This window comes from Ostrea edulis, chromosome 8 (genome assembly GCF_947568905.1).
Source record: "Ostrea edulis chromosome 8, xbOstEdul1.1, whole genome shotgun sequence".
In the NCBI taxonomy this organism is placed as follows: Eukaryota; Metazoa; Mollusca; class Bivalvia; order Ostreida; family Ostreidae; genus Ostrea; species Ostrea edulis.
Window position 1 is genome coordinate 13949429 of NC_079171.1, and position 20215 is coordinate 13969643.

At 34.5% G+C, this 20215-nt stretch overlaps 1 protein-coding gene across 2 annotated transcripts; it reads right to left on the minus strand.

The window, feature by feature from the left end:
* Window positions 1–223: 223 nt before the first annotated feature.
* Window positions 224–14755, minus strand: LOC125660685 (dnaJ homolog subfamily A member 1-like). Of its 2 annotated transcripts, none has more exons than XM_048892418.2 (6): window positions 14427–14755; window positions 11618–11765; window positions 8518–8809; window positions 7034–7261; window positions 4034–4264; window positions 224–3820 (listed from the first exon to the last, which is right to left on the minus strand). In XM_048892418.2, the coding sequence occupies exons 2-6, from the start codon at window positions 11747–11749 to the stop codon at window positions 3501–3503; spliced, it is 1203 nt and encodes a 400-aa protein (XP_048748375.2). In that variant the 5' UTR covers window positions 11750–11765; window positions 14427–14755; the 3' UTR covers window positions 224–3500. The 2 variants fall into 2 exon arrangements, with proteins under 2 accessions (XP_048748375.2, XP_056002931.1); XM_056146956.1 differs by having other exon boundaries at window positions 11618–11916; window positions 13808–14586.
* Between the last annotated feature and the right edge of the window lie 5460 nt (window positions 14756–20215).

Consider the following 20215-nt stretch of genomic DNA (forward strand, 5'->3'; position numbering starts at 1 on the left):
TGATGGAAAAGAGCTACAATTCTCCTGGGTTGGAAAACCAGTCAAAGCTGGTTCCTGTAAAAAGTCCAAAACAATTTCAAGGTGGATGGTCCGACAAAACGCAGACAGTGCTCGGATATTTGCACATCAATTGTCCAAGCAGTGATTTGAACCACCAATCTTTGGATTATAATGCTTAGTCTAATTAACTCATTAGAGCTAGAATAACAAGGTGGAAACCGTACACATAAAAGGTTTGTATTTATTGCAATCATCTATAAATACGTGAATCATTCAATTTGAAAGCAAAAGGAGACAATCATTTTTAAACTAGATTTTTTACAACAGAAAGACACATTCAATACATACTATTGTGTGCAAGTTTGTTTTTTTTTCTTAAATCAACTGTACAACACTTGTTTCCAATATTCAAAAACTCTTCACTTCCATGCCATCAACACAATTCTCACAATTAAATATTTACATTTGCAAATGTTTTTCAAAATGTGACAATGGGATACTCCAGGAATGATGTTTTGATTTTAAATGAAGAGGAACTCCTTCTGTAACAGATCTTAATTGTACCGTAATAATAGAATGAAACAATATGATTGTAACCTCACAAATCAACCCCGAGATTCATTAACAATTTCTGAATTTTAAATAACATATACATTTCGGTGTTTTCACTCTGGCATATTCTGAAGCACTATTCTGCATCATCTGCCAGTGTTGGATTAAAGAGGCTTCACATCGTAATCAGACTTCTAATATTGATTAAAAAAATCAACAAATTTAAATGCAAGCAATAACTTACTGAAGGTAACATTTCTGCAATTTCAACCACTGCAGAAAGGAGCAGGCACTAGGATCTAATCTAGAGGAACACTCTTGGGCTTTATAGGATTTGATAATGCAATTTACATCCCAAACAATTTATCATAAATAAGATGCATGTATCTTCTAAACTGAAAACTAACATACATAAGATTTTCAGGAAGTAAAATGAAACTGAAAGCTAACATACTGTATAAGATTTTCAGGAAGTAAAATGAAATGGAATCTTTTTTTAACCATGTATCTTTTTTTTTGGTCAACTTGAAAGAAACACTACCCATGCGTATTTCACATTCTACGTGTATAATCATTTCAGATTGATTAGATAAATTTCTTTCGATGTAGATAATGCTTTACTATACACCATTTGCCATGGGTATTTGTGGCATTACAGAAATATGAAAATTCTCTGTATAAGAAAATCTTCCTGTGTTCTATTGTCATTATAGTATTTTTATCAGAATTAGATATATTCGAATTTGGACAGAAAACGGGACAAATACTGCGTGGTTTTCCAAAACTTATTTCCGTTGCTAAACTGTGAATTAAGTGTCTGTTTCATTATCCTGAGGATTAAATTATGAGAACATCAGTAAAACCATCACAAAGCATGCTGCATCTAATTGTCTTCTTTAACATTGGGCAGTAGTTTTAAGTTACATCAAAATCAATGATAAAAGACACCGATGGAGATTTCCACAATGGCATACAATTTATATGTAAAATAAAATTTAATGTTGACCCCCACCCCCACGGATGAACTGCTACTGACAAATGCTAGGTTACATACTGTACATGGACAATAATTCTCACACTAATAGAAAAGTCAAAGACACTGAGAGGAGAAATTTGATAACTACTTTGCACATTGAGAATCAAAGATTAAGTCAGATTGTAATACAATTTAGTTTCTGATTAAAATTGCATCGGCTGGACCCAAAACATTCCCACATCAAACCATTCAATCATCTTCATTTACACCAGATTAAGTACCACATTCACTCAAATAAACTCGCGTGTATATACATCACAACATAACAAACCATAGAACAGGAGATAGAGAATGTAATTAATTTACACTTGTATATAAAATTAATAAATTATGAATTATTATAAAAACAAATTCCACAGCATTGTCAAAACAGAGACAATCAAACAATTTCAATACCAAAAGTGAACCTCACAAAAAAAAAAGAAAAATACAAAAAAACCATGGGCTTTTAAAGGTCATCAGAATACAAGGGTGAAGTGTTACTTTAGTTTGTTAGGGCGTATTAGAGAGCTTTTGTCGAATATGCGTCACAAACCCTTCAAGTCAGAAGTCTACGTCCAAAGGACTTAAATTTCATCATGAAGAAAATTAGCCGTTACCTTTATGTACACGATTTGTTACAGAAAACAAAATGTGCCCCTCTCACTGAAAATGATGTCTCAAGAAATAGAGTATGACCTGAAAATCCACAGGGGTCATCTGCATGTCATTACCACTGTAGCAACCTCCAATCATTTGACAATGCATGCCTTAAAAACATATGTAGCTCAAACTAAACGTTTTTGTCCATAATACTCGGACTTTCTTTTAAAATAGTTATGACCTTGACCCAGAAATTTACTTTGTATTACGACTGACCTTGACCTCAAGTAGTGAATTTAAAATTCGCTAACAGATTTGGATTTTTAATCAACAAAATCTACCGGTTCCGATATCAAATGGATGCCACTTGTCATTATTGTCCAATATATCTAACACGACTGGTCACGTGTTCTATCTGCTTTACTCATGTGATGCATGCTTGTTTTAATTAACCTATCAACACGCAGTATTGAAGCGAGTATCTGGACTAAAGTGAAAGTTTGCAAATTTAATTACAAAATCCTCTGTCATAACAAAAACTACAATCTTATGATGTCCTGCAGCTGTCATTCGACTTTCTAGGATACTTTATATGCAATTTATTCAAAATTACCACAATTTTTTAATAAAATGTTACATTTTAGAAATGAAAAATCTTTACCTTTAAAACATTTATTATACATTTAATATTTCTACATTTCACATGAAAATGACACCTTTGAATTATTTTCGTGTTGACAGATCATACATGTACCTTTGAAATGCAAAGATGATGTTCTATTTCAAACGTTTTTCATCTATTATACAAAATTATCTTCATCCAATGCATAGGCAAACCGAAGCAGACCTTCCTATTTTGTGTGATGCGTCCTACGTGTACACTGAAATTTTACATGTACATTCAAGCAAGTTAAAACCAAATATTTTGCATATAATCTTATCAAAAAAGTTTTTGAATAGTTAGTAATTATGGTTTTATTGCAGAATAAAACATCAGACACTTCCATTCGTTCTTATATATGTCTGTGTTGTGTGTTTATTTCAGTAACTGACTCCAATCTATGTGAAAACATTCGATCGTCATGTACAAAGACAAGTGCCCCTCACGACACAACATGTACATGTAAATCAAGCAACCCCTTTATGTGTAAGCTGTTTGGGCAAGTCTGTTTGTCTCAAGTAATTGTACAGTACAAAAGTCGAGTCTTTAAATCTGGTTTTACAGCATTAGCTAAACATCTTTAAAAAAGTGACGAACAACAACCGATAGCAATAGGTCATCCTAGTGTTTTTATAAATATCTTGACCCTTCCCACCCCATTTCTCTTCATTAATGAGATGCACATTGAACTCTTTGACCTCCAGGCATGTCATCATCGTCATCATCATCATACACCTCTCGTCGACGCTGCTGTTCATATTCAGAAGGATTGAACTCCACTAAATCGTGTTCCTCAGCACCGTCTGGAATAATTGGTTCTTTTCTGGTCGGCAAAACTTTCTCCAAGGAAGGAACTTGTTCCACTTTGATTTTTTCCGGAAATTTCACATCAAATTTGATTATAAGACGTCCTTTCTCAAATGGGTTCCTGTGCATTGGCATACCTTCATTCATAACACACTTGATATCATTTGGTTTTATAATTTCACCTGTAAACAAAAGCGAGAAGCATGAACACAATATATTCTTCACGTAATTCCTAGAACTAAGTAGGTGTCAGTATTCCAGGTGCAACTATTGAAAGATTTCTCACAGGAGTGAGATTATTACAACAATTACCAAGTCTTCAATGTTCATCAACAAGAAATGCTGCAACAAACATAAGACCTAATTAAGGAGGGTAAACACTGTCCACCGCATACCTGGTATTGCCGTTATGACCAGTGTCCGATTGTCCAGGGTGGTGATTGTTCTATGAAAGCCACACAGACACTCTACCAGGTCAAGTTGCATGGTCATTACCAAGTCGAAGTCACGCCTCTTGAAAACCTCATGAGATTTCTCGTCCAGCACGATGACTATGTCTCCAGCTTCTAATCCGGGCTCTTGGTCACCTTCCCCAGCAAATCGTATATTTTCTCCATCTTTCATTCCTACAAAATTTTAATATTAAAGTAAAATGACATTACAAATTCCTCCTGCAGTTTACCTGAAATTACTCTAAATCAAAATCCTAATGTACAACATATGCTTCCAAGAATGAATGTGTAACCTCTGATTCTTTCACATTTTGATACAGGGTTCGAAATTAACTTTTTCAAGCACCAGTACCTATGCACTAGTGACTACTGATGTTCACTAGTCTGCAAAGTACTTCACTAGTCTGTCAAGTATATTATATAAAATGATCCCATACATTCATTTTATTCAATAGGTATTTAATCAAACCAAACACTTCAGTTGCAAACAATTAAGTTCTTGACACCTACAGAAGAAAAAGACAACCATACTTTATTTTGCTTTCACAATCTTCATAAACATATAGTAACCTCCGAGTTACTCATGTAATAACCCCTTTATAAACGTCCATGTGTTTAGAAAGCTCAGCATCATGTCATTGTCACACAATCACTTAACCATGCAGATGATTGACCATAAGTTCAAACATCTAAGAGACTGAGACAAATATGATAAAATCTTAACCAATTCAAGATTGATATCTGGATTTTCACTAGTTTGTAATGACTAGTGCCATAGAGAGTTTACTAGTCCGACATGTTTTTAATAGCCTCAGACTAACGGACATACGGTAATTTCGAACCCTGTGGTATGTCATGAATGTTCTAAAGTTGCTTATTAAATGCCTATAAATCTATAGATTTCAGAAAATGCACACAATGGAATTAAAATTTCCTACTATAAGGTAACACCAGGGTTTGACATTTACTCTTTTTAGCACTACATCAGTTGAGCTACTTCAAAGATTTACTAGACCTGGGGTTCGTTTTACAAAACAACTTCCGACAAAGTTGCAAGTCTTAAATTGTATTACACAATTATTACTTTGAGTGAATGAAGTAAATTTAAACTTTTCTGAGGCTTAATTTACAACATTTTAAAAAAATATTCTGCATTTGGTGTGAATGATCTTACAATACACTGGAAAATTCCAGTATGTAAAGATGGTCATATGTTCTTTAGTAAAATGTGTCCCTGACTTTACATCCACCAGTCATTTCTTAAAACATTCAATTTTTTAAAAAAAATTAATAAGACAATCTGATGGTTTCTCCATTTAATAATCTATTTAAATACTTAACTTTAATAACAAACAACGTTATCTCTGAAGTTTGCACTAAAACGTAATTTCTGTTGCTTTCAATTCTACCCACGGAAATTCTTCAGTCCATTGAGAATAAAACAACCTCAACTTTTCAAAAGCCTGCTTTCTTTCTTTCCTAATTTTTCCTTTTCTGTGGCACATCGAGAAGTCATATTTAGAGACATTCCCGCACACATGTCAACAATGAACAAGAGATGTTTGTAAAACACATATGCCCCCCCATGGTGCAAAATTGAAAAGGGTTATACACACACACATCATTTAATTGATAGTAGTATCATCAATTCAAAATATTGAGCAGACAATATCTTCCTATGTCAAGAGTGAATTGACCATGTGACCTAAATAACAATATGGGTCATCTACTCCTTATGCTGTACCAGTGTACCAAGTTTGGTGTCAATCAAGCAAACAATTCTTAAAATATAGGAAACAAGATATTACTATGTCCAGTTCAACAATTGACTTTTGACCTCAAAATCAATATGGGTCGTCTTCTCCTGAAAATGTACCAGTGTACTAAGTTTGATGTCCGTCAAGCAAAAAGGTTATCAAGATATTGAGTGGACAGTATATTACTATGTTCAGTTTGACCTTTGACCATGTGACCTCAAAATCAATAGGAGTCATCTCCTCCTGAATATACACCACTGTACTTAGTTTGATGTCTGTCAAGCAAAGGGTTCTCAAGATATTGAGCGGACAGTATATTCTAATGTCCAGGTTGACCCTTGAGCTTTAAACATGTGAAATCAAAATCAATAGGGATCATCTTCTCCTGAAGATGTACCAGTGTACCAAGTTTGATGTCTGTCAAGCAAAGGGTTCTCAAGATATTGAACGGACAGTATATTCCAACCGACAGGTGCAAAACAATATGCCCCTCTTTTTCAAAGGGGGGCATAAATATGGCTGTTTACGATGCAATTTGATCCCAATTTTTCACATTTAAAATGAAATCATTTTATAGCTATTCATATCTAAAACAAAATTTCACACACATTCATATTTTTCCTTATTAACGATGAGTAGATCATCACTTCTAACCACGTCTTATCTATTACAATTAAAAATAGAGATTACGTCAATACACAGTTTTAAATTGTTTGCAAAGGTATTGTTAATTTTTTTCACTCATTTTTTTTTTCAGTTCAGAGCAATATATCTTAAGGTTCAAAATAAAGTTTCTTGTTTATTTTTTCAACTCGACCAGTCAGACTAGTAAATCGACATTCTAAATGACCGAACCTATCATTTAGCATGCTTGGGTTCTATCTTTCAGTCGGTCAGATGTGCCTTGGGGTCAAACCCTGAAACACACTCAATTTTTTATACAAATGAACCCACTTTCAATTCTAAATTTCTGAACAAAGAAAATGTACAGAAAGACTAGCAATTTTGATAAATAAACCTGGAAAGTTATAATAGATGGAACCTTTCTCTCCTAAGATCAAAAGTAAAAATGAAACAAATCTGAAACTGAGCCCTTTCCATCATGTACACAGCAGGATACTACAATAGTCTCTTGTCAGTTTGACCTTTGACCTAAAATGAATCTAACTTGCGTCTGGATCTTTACCTTTATCTATATGGACCTCCAGGATTTTTCTTTCTCTGATCACCTTCTTGCCTTGGCAGTGTTTACATCGGAGTTTGGGGTTGATGCTTTCACCTTTTCCGGAGCACTCGGAACACACCGTCTGGATCTGCTGCACCATGCCTGGTCCAAGCTGATGAATCCGGATCTGCATGCCAGTTCCTCGACAAGTTGTGCACTTCTGAACAGCTCCCTCCTTGCCACCACGACCTGCAAATCATGCATCAATATTGTCAAAGAATTTCTTTGAAGTTTTTCTTCACATCCACATCTCAATCTGACATCAAAATATTATACACACACTATATATACCACATTATTAATACTATCATTAAGAAACCAAGACAGCAATATTGCATCCAGTCTGATAGTAAGGTAGTGATGGGCAATCGGACCAAAACCATAATCGATTATCGGCAATAATCGGACACAAGTAATCGATTAATAATCGATTATAATCGGAATTGGCATTTAAGTGTTTTCCCCTCAAATTAGATGTAACAGAATCATTAAATGTATGGAAACAACATTTGAATTCTTTTTTGTTTCATTTGTTCACAGGTAAATAAATCAGGATTCCAATATATCAAGTGATGGAATTTATCTATAATCTCAGTGTATCAAAGATATCAGAGATAGGCTCCTTTATTTGACTGTTGAATGTCATTGCTGTTACCGTCCTTCATATCTCCCGCCATTTTGTTTGCTTATTTTTGATCGGGTTTGACATACAGAAAATAAAATTTGAACAAAGTTGAAGTGATTTCCGGATTTTGTTTGGTCAACGATGTCGGCGACTTTTATTTTGTAATCGATTAGTAGCATCGTAGGTCTCTGAACGACCGACAATCAATCATCGGCGACAATCGTTTCATCACTATAGTAAGGTCAATATTTTCATTACAATATGTGATACATTACCAAGTTTTAGAATACAAATAAGATGAAATACCAAGGAAAAACAATTACAAACAATAAGTACACAAAATAATTTACCACTTGTTCAAAATTCAATCCAAGACAAATTTAGCGGGTATAAGTTTCATAATCTTCTTAGTTAGTATAAGTTTCATATCAATTTTCTCACTAACACATAAACAAAGAGCAGCAGATGTTACATTTTAATGTTGGAAAAAAAAAACCATGCTAAATTATTACATAAAACACTTTAGAGCAATATTAGAGAGAAATCGAGGTTGGTGACCGACTGGCCAGTTAAGAAAAAAAGTTATTTTGAGTCCTGTGGCTTTGTCTCTCCATTACCATGTTTCACAAGTGACCTTGACTTTGGTCAAATAACCTCAAGTCAGGGTCATAACACACCACTTGGCCAAAATCATTCTTTGGGTCAAGTATGAGCATCTAATGTCTCTCAAAGTCGTTACCAAAAAAGTGGGACAGTTTCTTATGCACATCTCATTTTATGGAAATAGAGAATAACTTTAGATAAATTTTCTTGTGCATACCTTCACATTTATCACAGATGACATTCTTTGACAGGGCCAGTTTTCGGGTAGCTCCATTATAGAGGTCCTCTAGGCTGACCTGGAGTTGGTGCACCACATTCTTCCCTTTAGACGGCCCCCTCTGACCTCTTCTTCCACTTCCGCCACCAAAGAACATGTCAAAGATATCAAATGGGTTGTGGAAATCCCCACCGGTACCGCCGCCTTTGATGGCCTCTTCGCCACCTTCATTGTAAATGTCTCTTTTCTTTGGGTCAGATAAGACTTCATAGGCCTGGCTTATCAACTTAAACTGTGTAAGAAAAGAAAATCAGTATTCAGTAACATTGCACCGTGCAGAAAGAAAATCAGTAAAATGTATACTGTATGCATCTTCACATATGACATTTGGGGAAGGCGGAGCAAACTATTGACTCTGAAGTCGTTGGCCGATTTATATGTACATTTGTTGGCTGTCAGATTTATATGTACATTTGTTGGCTGTCAGATTTATATGTACATTTGTTGGCTGTCAGATTTATATGTACATCCATTGGCTGTCAGATTTATATGTACATTTGTTGGCTGTCAGATTTATATGTACATTTGTTGGCTGTCAGATTTATATGTACATTTGTTGGCTGATTTATATGTACATTTGTTGGCTGTCAGATTTATATGTACATCCGTTGGCTGTCAGATTTATATGTACATTTGTTGGCTGTCAGATTTATATGTACATTTGTTGGCTGTCAGATTTATATGTATATTTGTTGGCTGATTTATATGTACATTTGCCGGAACTTGCGACATTTGAATGTATATAGTATGTATAAAGAATTAAGATTTTGCTTCAATCAGAAAAAAATCAACAAGGGTGATAGTTTAAACAACAATACCGAGAGCTAACCACTGTGATGTTGTTAATGAAGAAATATTATTTACATTTAATTCTTCATTTTATCTGTTAGTGAAAGTTAATATACAGCAATTTTAATGCAAATATTTTCTGAAGAATGAGTCTGATTTGTAATTCTGTATTTTCTGAATTACTGTACGGAAACAGTGCACAAGATATTCACTACATACTGAAATTAACAGTGGAAAATGTTTGTTGTGAATTAACAAATGGGACATGTGCCATTAGACAAACAAAGATTGCAGCATGGTCATTGGGAAAAAAATTAAAGGGGCGTATTCTGCGATATGGATAATTGTTATATATATCCTAATTAAAGTACAGTAATTAACAGGTCATTCAATACTTTGACCACGCTTTGTCGAATGAATGGCTTGGACAGTGAATACGGATAACTTGCGAATTGAGTATCTCATAATTAGATATTTATTTCTCTTATATATATATATCCAAATTTTGTCAAATCACCATGTGTGAAAATAATAAACTGGAAAATATAACCTATAAAATAATTTTCATACTCATTCAATGCATTTCAACATGAGGTTATCGGAAAGAAAGATCAAGATCGAAATTCAAAATAAAAATAAACAATAAATAAACACAACTCTTGCACTAAAACTACATGTAGGTATATAATACATTATATAGATTTTATATATAATACAATATTGTTATATATATCCTGTATTTCTAGACAGCTTAATTTGCTGTACACTCTTTTTTCTGTACAGTATTTGGTCTTTTAATTGTCACCTTTTCCCCCTTCTTTTCTTAAGCTGGTATGCCTGATAGGGCCCAGAATTGGATTTGCAAATTAATTTTTTTTTTTAAAAAACAACGCAATGTGAGATAAAGCTTTTAAAAATCACATATCATTACTGAATATTTAGTGAGGAGAATGCGTTGATTCTGTGTAATTTTATATATACAATATTGTTACATATATCCTGCATTTCTAGAAAGCTTAATTTGTTGTTCACTCTTTTTTTCTGCATTTGGTCTTCTGATTGTAACCCCCCCCCCCTTCTTTTCTTAAACTTGTATGTTCGACAGAGCCAGAGCCAAAATGGCCTATGGGACTATGGCCTCTCAGTTCAAGTTTTCAATGGGCCATTTTCAGATTTAATGGGCGATCAACATATTTTGAATGACCATTTTCAATAAATAGCTAATGTGCAGTGGAACATTATTGTTTTAATTGAAACTCTGAACCATGACCACGATCTTTTCCACCGCTCTTGAAAATGTTTCTACTTTGTTTCAATGTCCCCTTCTCAACGGATCATTGCTTTTACCGGCATTGGTATTTGAAGACGGTCCCTTGTTGATTTTTTTCATTTTTTTTTTTTTCACTTGCTGTCGTTTCTATATCTGTCCTTTGACTTCTGAAACTTAAACGCTAGAGTATAAGCATGAGAAGACGTGATGAGATGTGATGTAAGAGGAAATAGTTTATTGGTTATCTATTTTGATTTGTATTGCTTCAACCAATGAGATTCGGTGTGAGATTCGGTGTATCAGAATACCTAGGAATTAAAAATGAAAGTACAAAAATAAGTAAGTTGTACCCAATTCATTCTAGAGAAGAAAAAAAATGTAAGTTACAATCGATAATGAATGCGCACTTTGGCGCATGGATTGGATAATTTAATGCGCCAATTTTCACCTGAATGGGACTATGGCGCAGGGCCTTCCCAATCACTGCAGAGCCCAGAATTGGATTTGTAAATAAATAAAAAATAAATATAAGATATACAAAGTTGATGGACAATCTGATATAGAATTCAATCCAAGCTACATAGAGTCAATGTCAAATTCCTGAAAACTTCTCTAGAAAGAAAGGGTCAATGACTAAATACATATTGTATAAGGGTAGACTTTTAAGTGAGCACAGATTGCAAGTGCTCCTTGAAAAAATCAATATATTCCTTACATAGCGAAAATACCAGAGATAGCAGAACTGAATATTTCAAGACAATCATAAATTAGAGTGACTACCATCAATATATCTGTTATATGCAACATTTGATCCTAATCCATGAAGTTGGTAAGAAGGCACAAAATAATATTGCTATCACATACATATAACTTCCACATTAATATATAGAAAAGGGAGGAGTGGGGAGAGGGGGGGGGGGGCATAACAAAATGAATAGTCTTTCAGATTTCTAGTAACTGAGTGTTCATTTCTATACGTACTTTCTCCGGCTCCTCGGGGTTTTTATCCGGGTGATACTTCAGCGCCAGCTTCCTGTAAGCCTTCTTGATTTCGTCGGCCGTGGCATTCGGTTTGACGCCCAGGATGTCATAGTAAGCAGTCTCCTTCACCATGTCTCAGTGACCTTTCCTATCAAATTATGAAAAACAATATTTCAACTGCCATATTAAAGTTTTAGCTTCAAAATTCTGTAATAATTAGACAGTATATTTACAAGCATACCCCTTGAGGGGCACATCTAAGATTGGATATATTTAAATATTATATACCTATTTACTGGCTATGAGGACAATAGCCATGTTTATTGTCCCCCAAGACAGCAACTATTTCCCAGAGGTGCAGTCAAGGGAAATAGTTGCTGTCAAGGGGGACAATAAACTTGATATTGTCCGAATAGTCAGTAAATAGATGTTTTATTATACCAAGGCCAAAAATAAAAATGGATTTCTTTGATGTTCTCCGACCGACCCGTCAAATTTGCTCCTACCTGATCATTTTTTTCAGCAATTTAAAATTTCATTTTTTTTTAAAAAAAATCTATTTTTCTTTTTTTTTTTGGTTCCCTTGAAAAATAGAAAATTCTCCTTATATTAAAAGAAAATATTAAAAAAATTCATGACATTTAAAAAAAGAACAACAAAAAACCAACAACCTACCTACCGACCCACCTTGGAAAACGTGGGTCGGAGTACATCAAACAAAAATATTTTTAATGATGGCCCAAAGTAGACTTTACTTGTGTCAGACATACCAATGTGAAGTAACCTAAATAGTGTTATGATAAGACTTTGACATCACAATGACAGAAAAGAAAACGTGGGAAAATATAGCATCCGGTAAATAGTTTCAAGACTATTTCCCTAGGGCAGATAGTTCAGAAACTATTCCACGGCCAGCGTTATCCAGAAATAGCTAATTCAATCACCTAACATTTATATAACAAAATCATTCTGAGATATAATAAATTATTATACTTCAAAATGTTTTTGCTATGTAAATGTTAGGTGAATAAATTTGCTATTTCTTCTGGATAACGCTAGCCATGAAAAGAACTATCTCACCCTAGGAAAATAGTCTCGAAACTATTTACCGGATGCTATATTTTCCCGCGTTTTCTTTTCTGTGACGTCAAAGTCTGATAACTCTAATTAGTTTACCACTCGGATCACCTTGGTCGATTCCATCTAGGCTAATGCCGAATGTTAGGTATGTCTGACACAAGTAAAGTCTATTTCGGTATAATAAAACACCTATTTACTGACTATTCGGACCATAGCAAGTTTATTGTCCCCCTCGACAGCAACTATTTCCCTCGGCAGCGCCTCGGGGATAGTTGCTGTCTTGGGGGACAATAAACTTGGTATTGTCCTCATAGCCAGTAAATATGGGAAGTTTCTAGTATACTGGTCCCCAAAAGCACGCGAATGTGCAGAGCAGTCATTCCCCTTGCCGTTGCTTAGCAGACTGTAAACACACCGCAATTTCGCCTCGGATGCCAAGATATGAAACTCTCCACTGACACAGTGTACTAAAATTGATTAGAAAGCCCAGCGGCGTTTAAACGTAATTAAGTGGGTTCTTGGGGACAGCAGCACCCCCCCCCCCCCCCCCCATAAGTCAAGCTGATCGTACAAGTCTATTATATAGATTTTTTAAAGAATTAAGCAAGGAGGTTGGGGGCAGCCCCCATTTCGGTGCCTGTGGGGTAAAATGTCGATTAAAACACCCCCCCACCCCCCCAATGTCGAAATTACAAAATATTTTTTCGTAAAATAGGAAGAATCAATATTCTTTTTGAATCCCTGATGAAATTCAGTTTGCTTATGAACGTCAACATCAGTGACGAGAATATTCAGGAAAATTATGCAAGATAATGCACACGTGACAATTTCCTAAACAACGGAATCTATCTATTTTGGAACATCAACTGTATGAATTCTGTTTTTTTTTTTTTCGAATTTTAAAAACTGTTTAAAAACTATTTAAACTTCATTTTACACAAGGAATTCAATTTGAGGCTTAATTTTGCGATTTCTTGCCATTTTAACAATTTTATCAATTGCTCACGCGACCGTATATATTTACTAAACTGCCTTTGGCTGCACTTATATTTTAACGCCATATTTTGCGGACCAGTATACTAGAAGTGTTCAATACGTATTGTAGTTCACCTATGTTTCATGAGACTTTATTTTTGCGAGGATAATGGTGTATTTATTCCCAAGACATAACTTTCACGAATCATTATTTATTGGTCGAGTCTTCTATACACGCAAGAGATTTTTCAAGAGAAATAAAGTTTTGTCAATGGCTAGTCTGGTGGGATTGAATAAAATATGATTCACATTTCACAGTAAGTCTTATATTGTATGTAAGAACATCAATACTGTATAATCTCAATCCGTTGCATAACAATGCATGTTGCTTAGCTACGTAGCATTGTTAAGCATCCAGATCATAGTACTAAATATAATTATGATCAATGTATGTAATAATTTAACTCAAAGAGCACACGTGCTATATTCAAAGTCATGTCTAATTACTAATTCCCAAGTCTGACCACAGGGGCCCGGTTGTCCGACAAAAATTGATCCACCAAACAGTAGAAATGAAATCATATCATCTATGAGACTTCACAGTCTACTTATTACACATTCGGAATAAAACATGATTAGGCAACTGGCTAATAATCTCCATCATTCAGATATACTTTTCCAATTTTGTACGAGATGTACTTTTCTTTTCAATGAAAAGTTCAACAATGAAAAGTTCTGCTACTTCTAATCTTACCGTTGGATTTGAATAGGCACAGAGTTAAAACAAGAATCGCTTTTCTTGATATGTCTACTCCTTTAGTATCTGGGAGTATGATCTTATAACGTGGTTTCTAGAGAGTTCCTTGCGCTTCTCCCCGTTGTTTCTTTTCAACCGGAAGTGATCTATGGAATCCCGCAAGGATATGTATCAAATCCGTTCAGTTCAATTCAGACACGTGAATAACAAAATAAACGTAAAATCTTAATTATACATAGAAAACTTCTCACAAAAAAATGACCTTTAGGCGACAAAATGAAACACTTCAGGATTTGTTCATCACAAGAAGCAACAATTGTTTTAAAATATTATGTTCTTAACGCTTTTCCGTACTGTACCAAACTTGTTAAATACAGTAATTCCCATTGGTTGACGAATTTCTAGAAACAAACCCAATGATACGTTAACTTTAATTGGCTAGATTTACTTGGGGCGGATCAGAAGTCGCTCACAGTGCGTGGACCCTGACTAAATTAAAAGTTTTAAAAAATGTCAAGCATTTGATATAACTAAGTAGTTTAGTAGTTTTGCCGTTCAACTTGTACAGGTATATTTAAGCGAATCTATATGCCGTGTGGGTATTTTTTTGTCTTCTTTTGATATCAACATAAATAAATGAATGAAAAAAAAATAAATTAAAATAGAAGAAAAACCGAGAAAAGATGGGGAATGTATGACCAAAAGGACGTTTAAATGTACATTTAGTAACCTCTGCATTGGAAACAAATTTGCACCATTAGCACCATAAATTCTAAGTGTAAACACACTCTCCTTTTGACCCACGCATCCCATCTCCATTTGGGAGAGGGCCTACCATAGGCTATGCCTGTTGCCCAATCTTGTTGAGTTTCTCAATAAAATATGTTTAAAATCTCAAAATCCCCATGCACCCCCGCAATCGTTCTTAATGTGTAAGTTAAAATTGGTGAGAATTAAATGTTTCCTGAAAATTTGTGGGTTCTATGTCTATTGTATACTATTTGATTCGATTCCCAAAAATTGATTCTCTTGAATTTACGTCATTTGAATATCCTTTCTCGATGGGTGTGCTGCATGTGATAGAAGATTAATTTAGAAAGTCTCACAAAATATATTTTAAAATCAAATCAGACAAATTACATAGAGGGGAAGACATGCCTAAATATACTCTACCCTCATAAGACATTATAAGTTTTTGTAAACTCTTTATTTATCAACTTTTGTCACTTTAACAAGATTTCTGCTGTGTCATGTATATACGTTTAATATATGGTTTATATACGGTTTATAAATAATGAATCATTAATTGTGATTTTATAATTGTGAATTTTCTTTACTTTTTGGATTAAATATTTACAAATCCATAATTGAAAATTAATTGTTATACTTTATGTTTGATCTCGAGGGGGCGCATTTTCACACGTGTTTGCAATTCTCAACGTTGACACCTCTTTCCTGTTTCACTATATATACATAGTGGTAATTGGTTTTTACAATCTATAAGATAAGATCTTACGATTGTATTTTCTTTCATTTGGTAATGCTTACATAATGTATATCTTTCACTCACTTTGCTGTTGTAAATTAATGTCATAGAGCTTTCCCCTGAATTTGCAACTTTCTTTAGTTTATTTCATTGGTGAATTTAAAATGCAAGTAGGCGGATCTGTCAAAGCTGAGACGTGTGTGTTTGCATGAGAGTATTCTACCTAAATTCTTTGTGAAATTAAGTGTAACTTTTTCTTTGTGAACGTTTTTCTATTTTGATCTTTGTTAAATTCAGCTATATCAATATCTGACTTTGTTGTGAAATTCAGGTTTGTAAAATTTGCTGATATTCGGACTTGAATACATTTTGGAACTTTAGATAATAGCTATGTTTCTACATAGAGTTACACACGTGCATATTATTACACGGTGGAGAATCTTAACTTTCTTTTTAAACTTCATTTCTGATTTACTGTGAGTAGCGTTTGGTATAGGGTTTATAAATGATAAATCATTAATTTCATTTTATAATTGTGAATTTTCTTTACTTTACTTTTTATTTACAAATCCACAATTGAAAATTAATTGTTTTACTTCATGTTTGATCTCGAGGGAGTGCATTTTCACATGCACGTGTTCGGAATTCTCACCTTTGACACCTCTTTTCCGTTTCCCTATACATGTATATGTGTTTCTACATTTGAACCAGTACTATGCGAAGTCGCACGAGGGTGGAGTCACCTGGGTAAATTAAATATGTGTCGATGATCTAGTGATATTGACACGTCATCTTCGACTTAAAAACACATGCGCTTTTATTTTATTTTTTTAGTTGATAATATGCTCGTACAGCATAAGAAACTGTTCTTTGCCAATAGGGCGGAATTAATAATTAAAATGCAAAAAGTTCGGGTTAATATGGCGTGTAAAACGTTGCTATATTTGATAATCTTGTGATGTATGTTCAATATCTTGTGATGTATATTCGATAATCTTGTGATGTATGTTCGATATCTTGTGATGTATGTTCAATATCTTGTGATGTATGTTCAATATCTTGTGATGTATGTTCAATACCATGTGATGTATGTTCAATATCTTGTGATGTATGTTCAATATCTTGTGATGTATATTCAATATCTTGTGATCTTGTGATGTATATTCAATATCTTGTGATGTATATTCAATATCTTGTGATGTATATTCAATATCTTGTGATGTATGTTCAATATCTTGTGATGTATATTCGATAATCTTGTGATGTATGTTCAATATCTTGTGATGTATGTTCAATATCTTGTGATGTATATTCGATAATCTTGTGATGTATATTCGATAATCTTGTGATGTATGTTCAATATCTTGTGATGTATATTCAATATCTTGTGATGTATATTCGATAATCTTGTGATGTATATTCAATATCTTGTGATGTATGTTCAATATCTTGTGATGTATTTAATATCTTGTGATGTATTTAATATCTTGTGATGTATACTCTATATCTTATGTATATATATTCGATAATCTTGTAATGTATGTTCAATATCTAGTGATGAATGTTCAATAATCTTATGATGTATGTTCAACATCTTGTGATGTATATTCGAAAATCAGTGGTGGATTTAAGGGAAGGGGGGGGGGCGCCATATTCGCGACAAAAAACAAGGTCGTCATATTTCCCATACAAAGTCTATAACCTTTTTATTTCATTTAGAAACTAACAATAATTTTATTTTTAACATTTAACTTTATAGGTTTAACTGAGTAAATTATGAAAAACACGAAAAATTTCAAATTTAACGGCGTAGAAATTTGATTGTGACGTAATGTTTGCGGGCCGGAATGTTTCAGGGGTTGTCATCGATGTATCCCTTCTATCTTGAGACTGATGTGAATGAAAGAGTATTTAGTCTCTTCGATTCATAAAAATATGATAGCTAGTTAATAGTCTATCATGCAAGGTGAAGATAACGAACAGTGATCAATCTCATAACTCCTACAAGCAATACAAAATAGATATTTGGGCAAACACGGACCCCTGGACACACCAGAGGTGGGATCAGGTGCCTAGGAGGAGTAAGCATCCCCTGTTGACCGGTCACACCCGCCCTGAGCCCCATATCCTGATCAGGTAAACGGAGTTATCCGCAGTCAAAATCAGTGTGCCAAGAACGCATCATATGTCGAAATTAAGTATCCAGATCCACCTACACTTCAGTGAATGCATGCCAGTCCTCATTGTTCATGCGGTGTAGTCAGCAGATTCAGGTGGTCAACAAATACCAATACACCGTTCATTGATTACGATAGCTGTGTAGCTGTCATTCTATAGTTGTACACAGCTTGTCACTGTGGAGAGGATCTGCGCGCAATTACTAGTAATACATTAGATGCAAATGCATACACACAAAAGAAAAAAACCATTTAAACTTTCAAGGTTATGTACATGTATATCAAAGTTATAAATGACTACACTTATGTTAATGGTAAATTATCAAATATTTTAATTATTATTCGAATATGTAAAATTTATGACCGGATTGTGTTACACTATTCAACGCAATCAAAAACAAATTTGGAGGGAGGTGGTGCATGGAAAAGGGATATCCTGGCCCTCCCTCTCTGCTTCTCTTAAATTCACAGTCTCAGTTCCCCCTAATTTCCTGTTACTTTCAAGATCTTTTGCAAGTAACCACAGAACATGCGGGTACAGGAGCGGATCCAGGACCATTTCAAAGGGGAAGAGGGAATTGTACCTTTTTTCATGCAATGGGATTGTTGTTGTTGTTTAAGATCCCAAAATGGTACAAAATGACATTTGTTTTGTTAAAATATGTTCAACAAAAGGGGCGGGGGTTGCGAAACACAGCCCCATATAGATCTGCCACTGATATTCACGTGCAGGTTAGTCAAGAGAGATTCACAAAAGAATGTATGAAAAATGTTGTCTCTGACAATTAAAGCTTGCAGTTTCCCTATTGTAAGCTATCGTTAACGGCATTTAGATTGGTATTCCCTACGTATGAATATTCATCTGACTACAGGGTGTTTCAGGAAACATGCCACCATTTCGATATTTTGTATTTTTCTGACGATTTTAATCCATGCTGACAAATAACATATCAAATGGGAATGCATCATTTCAAGATTTATTCTTATGAAAATAAACAAATTGTTTTCCAAACGGAGTCCAATTTGCTGAATTAATAAACCCATGCCATATAAGGCATTTCTGATTACTAAACTATTTTAATGACTATTTTGAGTTAATCTATTTGCTTTTGGTTCTCTTTTATAAACAGTGTCCTTTAAATGCACACAGAGATAAAAGTCACGGGGGTTTAAGTCAGGTGAGGGGGGTAGGGGTAAAATATTCTGGGATTTGAATGAGATTAATCGTCCTCTAAGAGCTTTTTTTCCAACCAGGACATATGGTGCAGGATATGAAACCATGCATTTTCCATCTCTCTCTGCATGCAATAGGTAGAAATTTCTTTCGTAACATATTCAAATACCCTTCTAAGTTGACGCATTCCACTTACAGTGTTTCTATTAGGATCTACAAAGAGAAATGGTCCAGTAATTCCATCGATGCAGAAAGCCGTCCAAGCTACAACTTTTTCTCTGTGTGTAGAGGAATTGGGGTTTTCTGTTCACTATATAGTAGCAGGTGTTTTGCTTTCAAAGCTTGGTCACTTCAGAATTCAATAAAGCGTTAGATTCAATGCAAGTAATATTTCAGCCTCCGGTATTCACTGGATTGACTGATTATCCGGCATACACAGGACAGACTGATTATCCGGTATACACAGGATTGACTTATTAGCCGGTATACACAGGCTTGACTGATTATCCGGCATACACAGGACATACTGATTATCCGGTATACACAGGATCGACTGATTGTCCGGTATACACAGGACAGACTGATTATCCGGTATAAACAGGATTGACTTATTAGCCGGTATACACAGGATTGACTGATTTTTAAAAAACATTTTCATTCAATTTCTGAGTCATTTTATTTAAGATCCCAAACCTTTTCAATGTTTTCACGGTTTCTAGTTGTGTTTGTCCCCCCCCCCCCCCCCCCCCCCCCCCCACTGTTTCCTTCCCGTTGATTTGCCACTGTTCTGTTAGATCGGAAAGTTCTGACAATCTTGTATATCGTCTACTTATTTAGTTCTTTGCTTTCTTGAGACCGTTTCCTTATTGTTCTCATCAGAAAGAAAAGAGAGAAAAAATAACTGGCGAGATGCTTAGATAAAGCAGATTCACAATTTCGCCTAATTGCT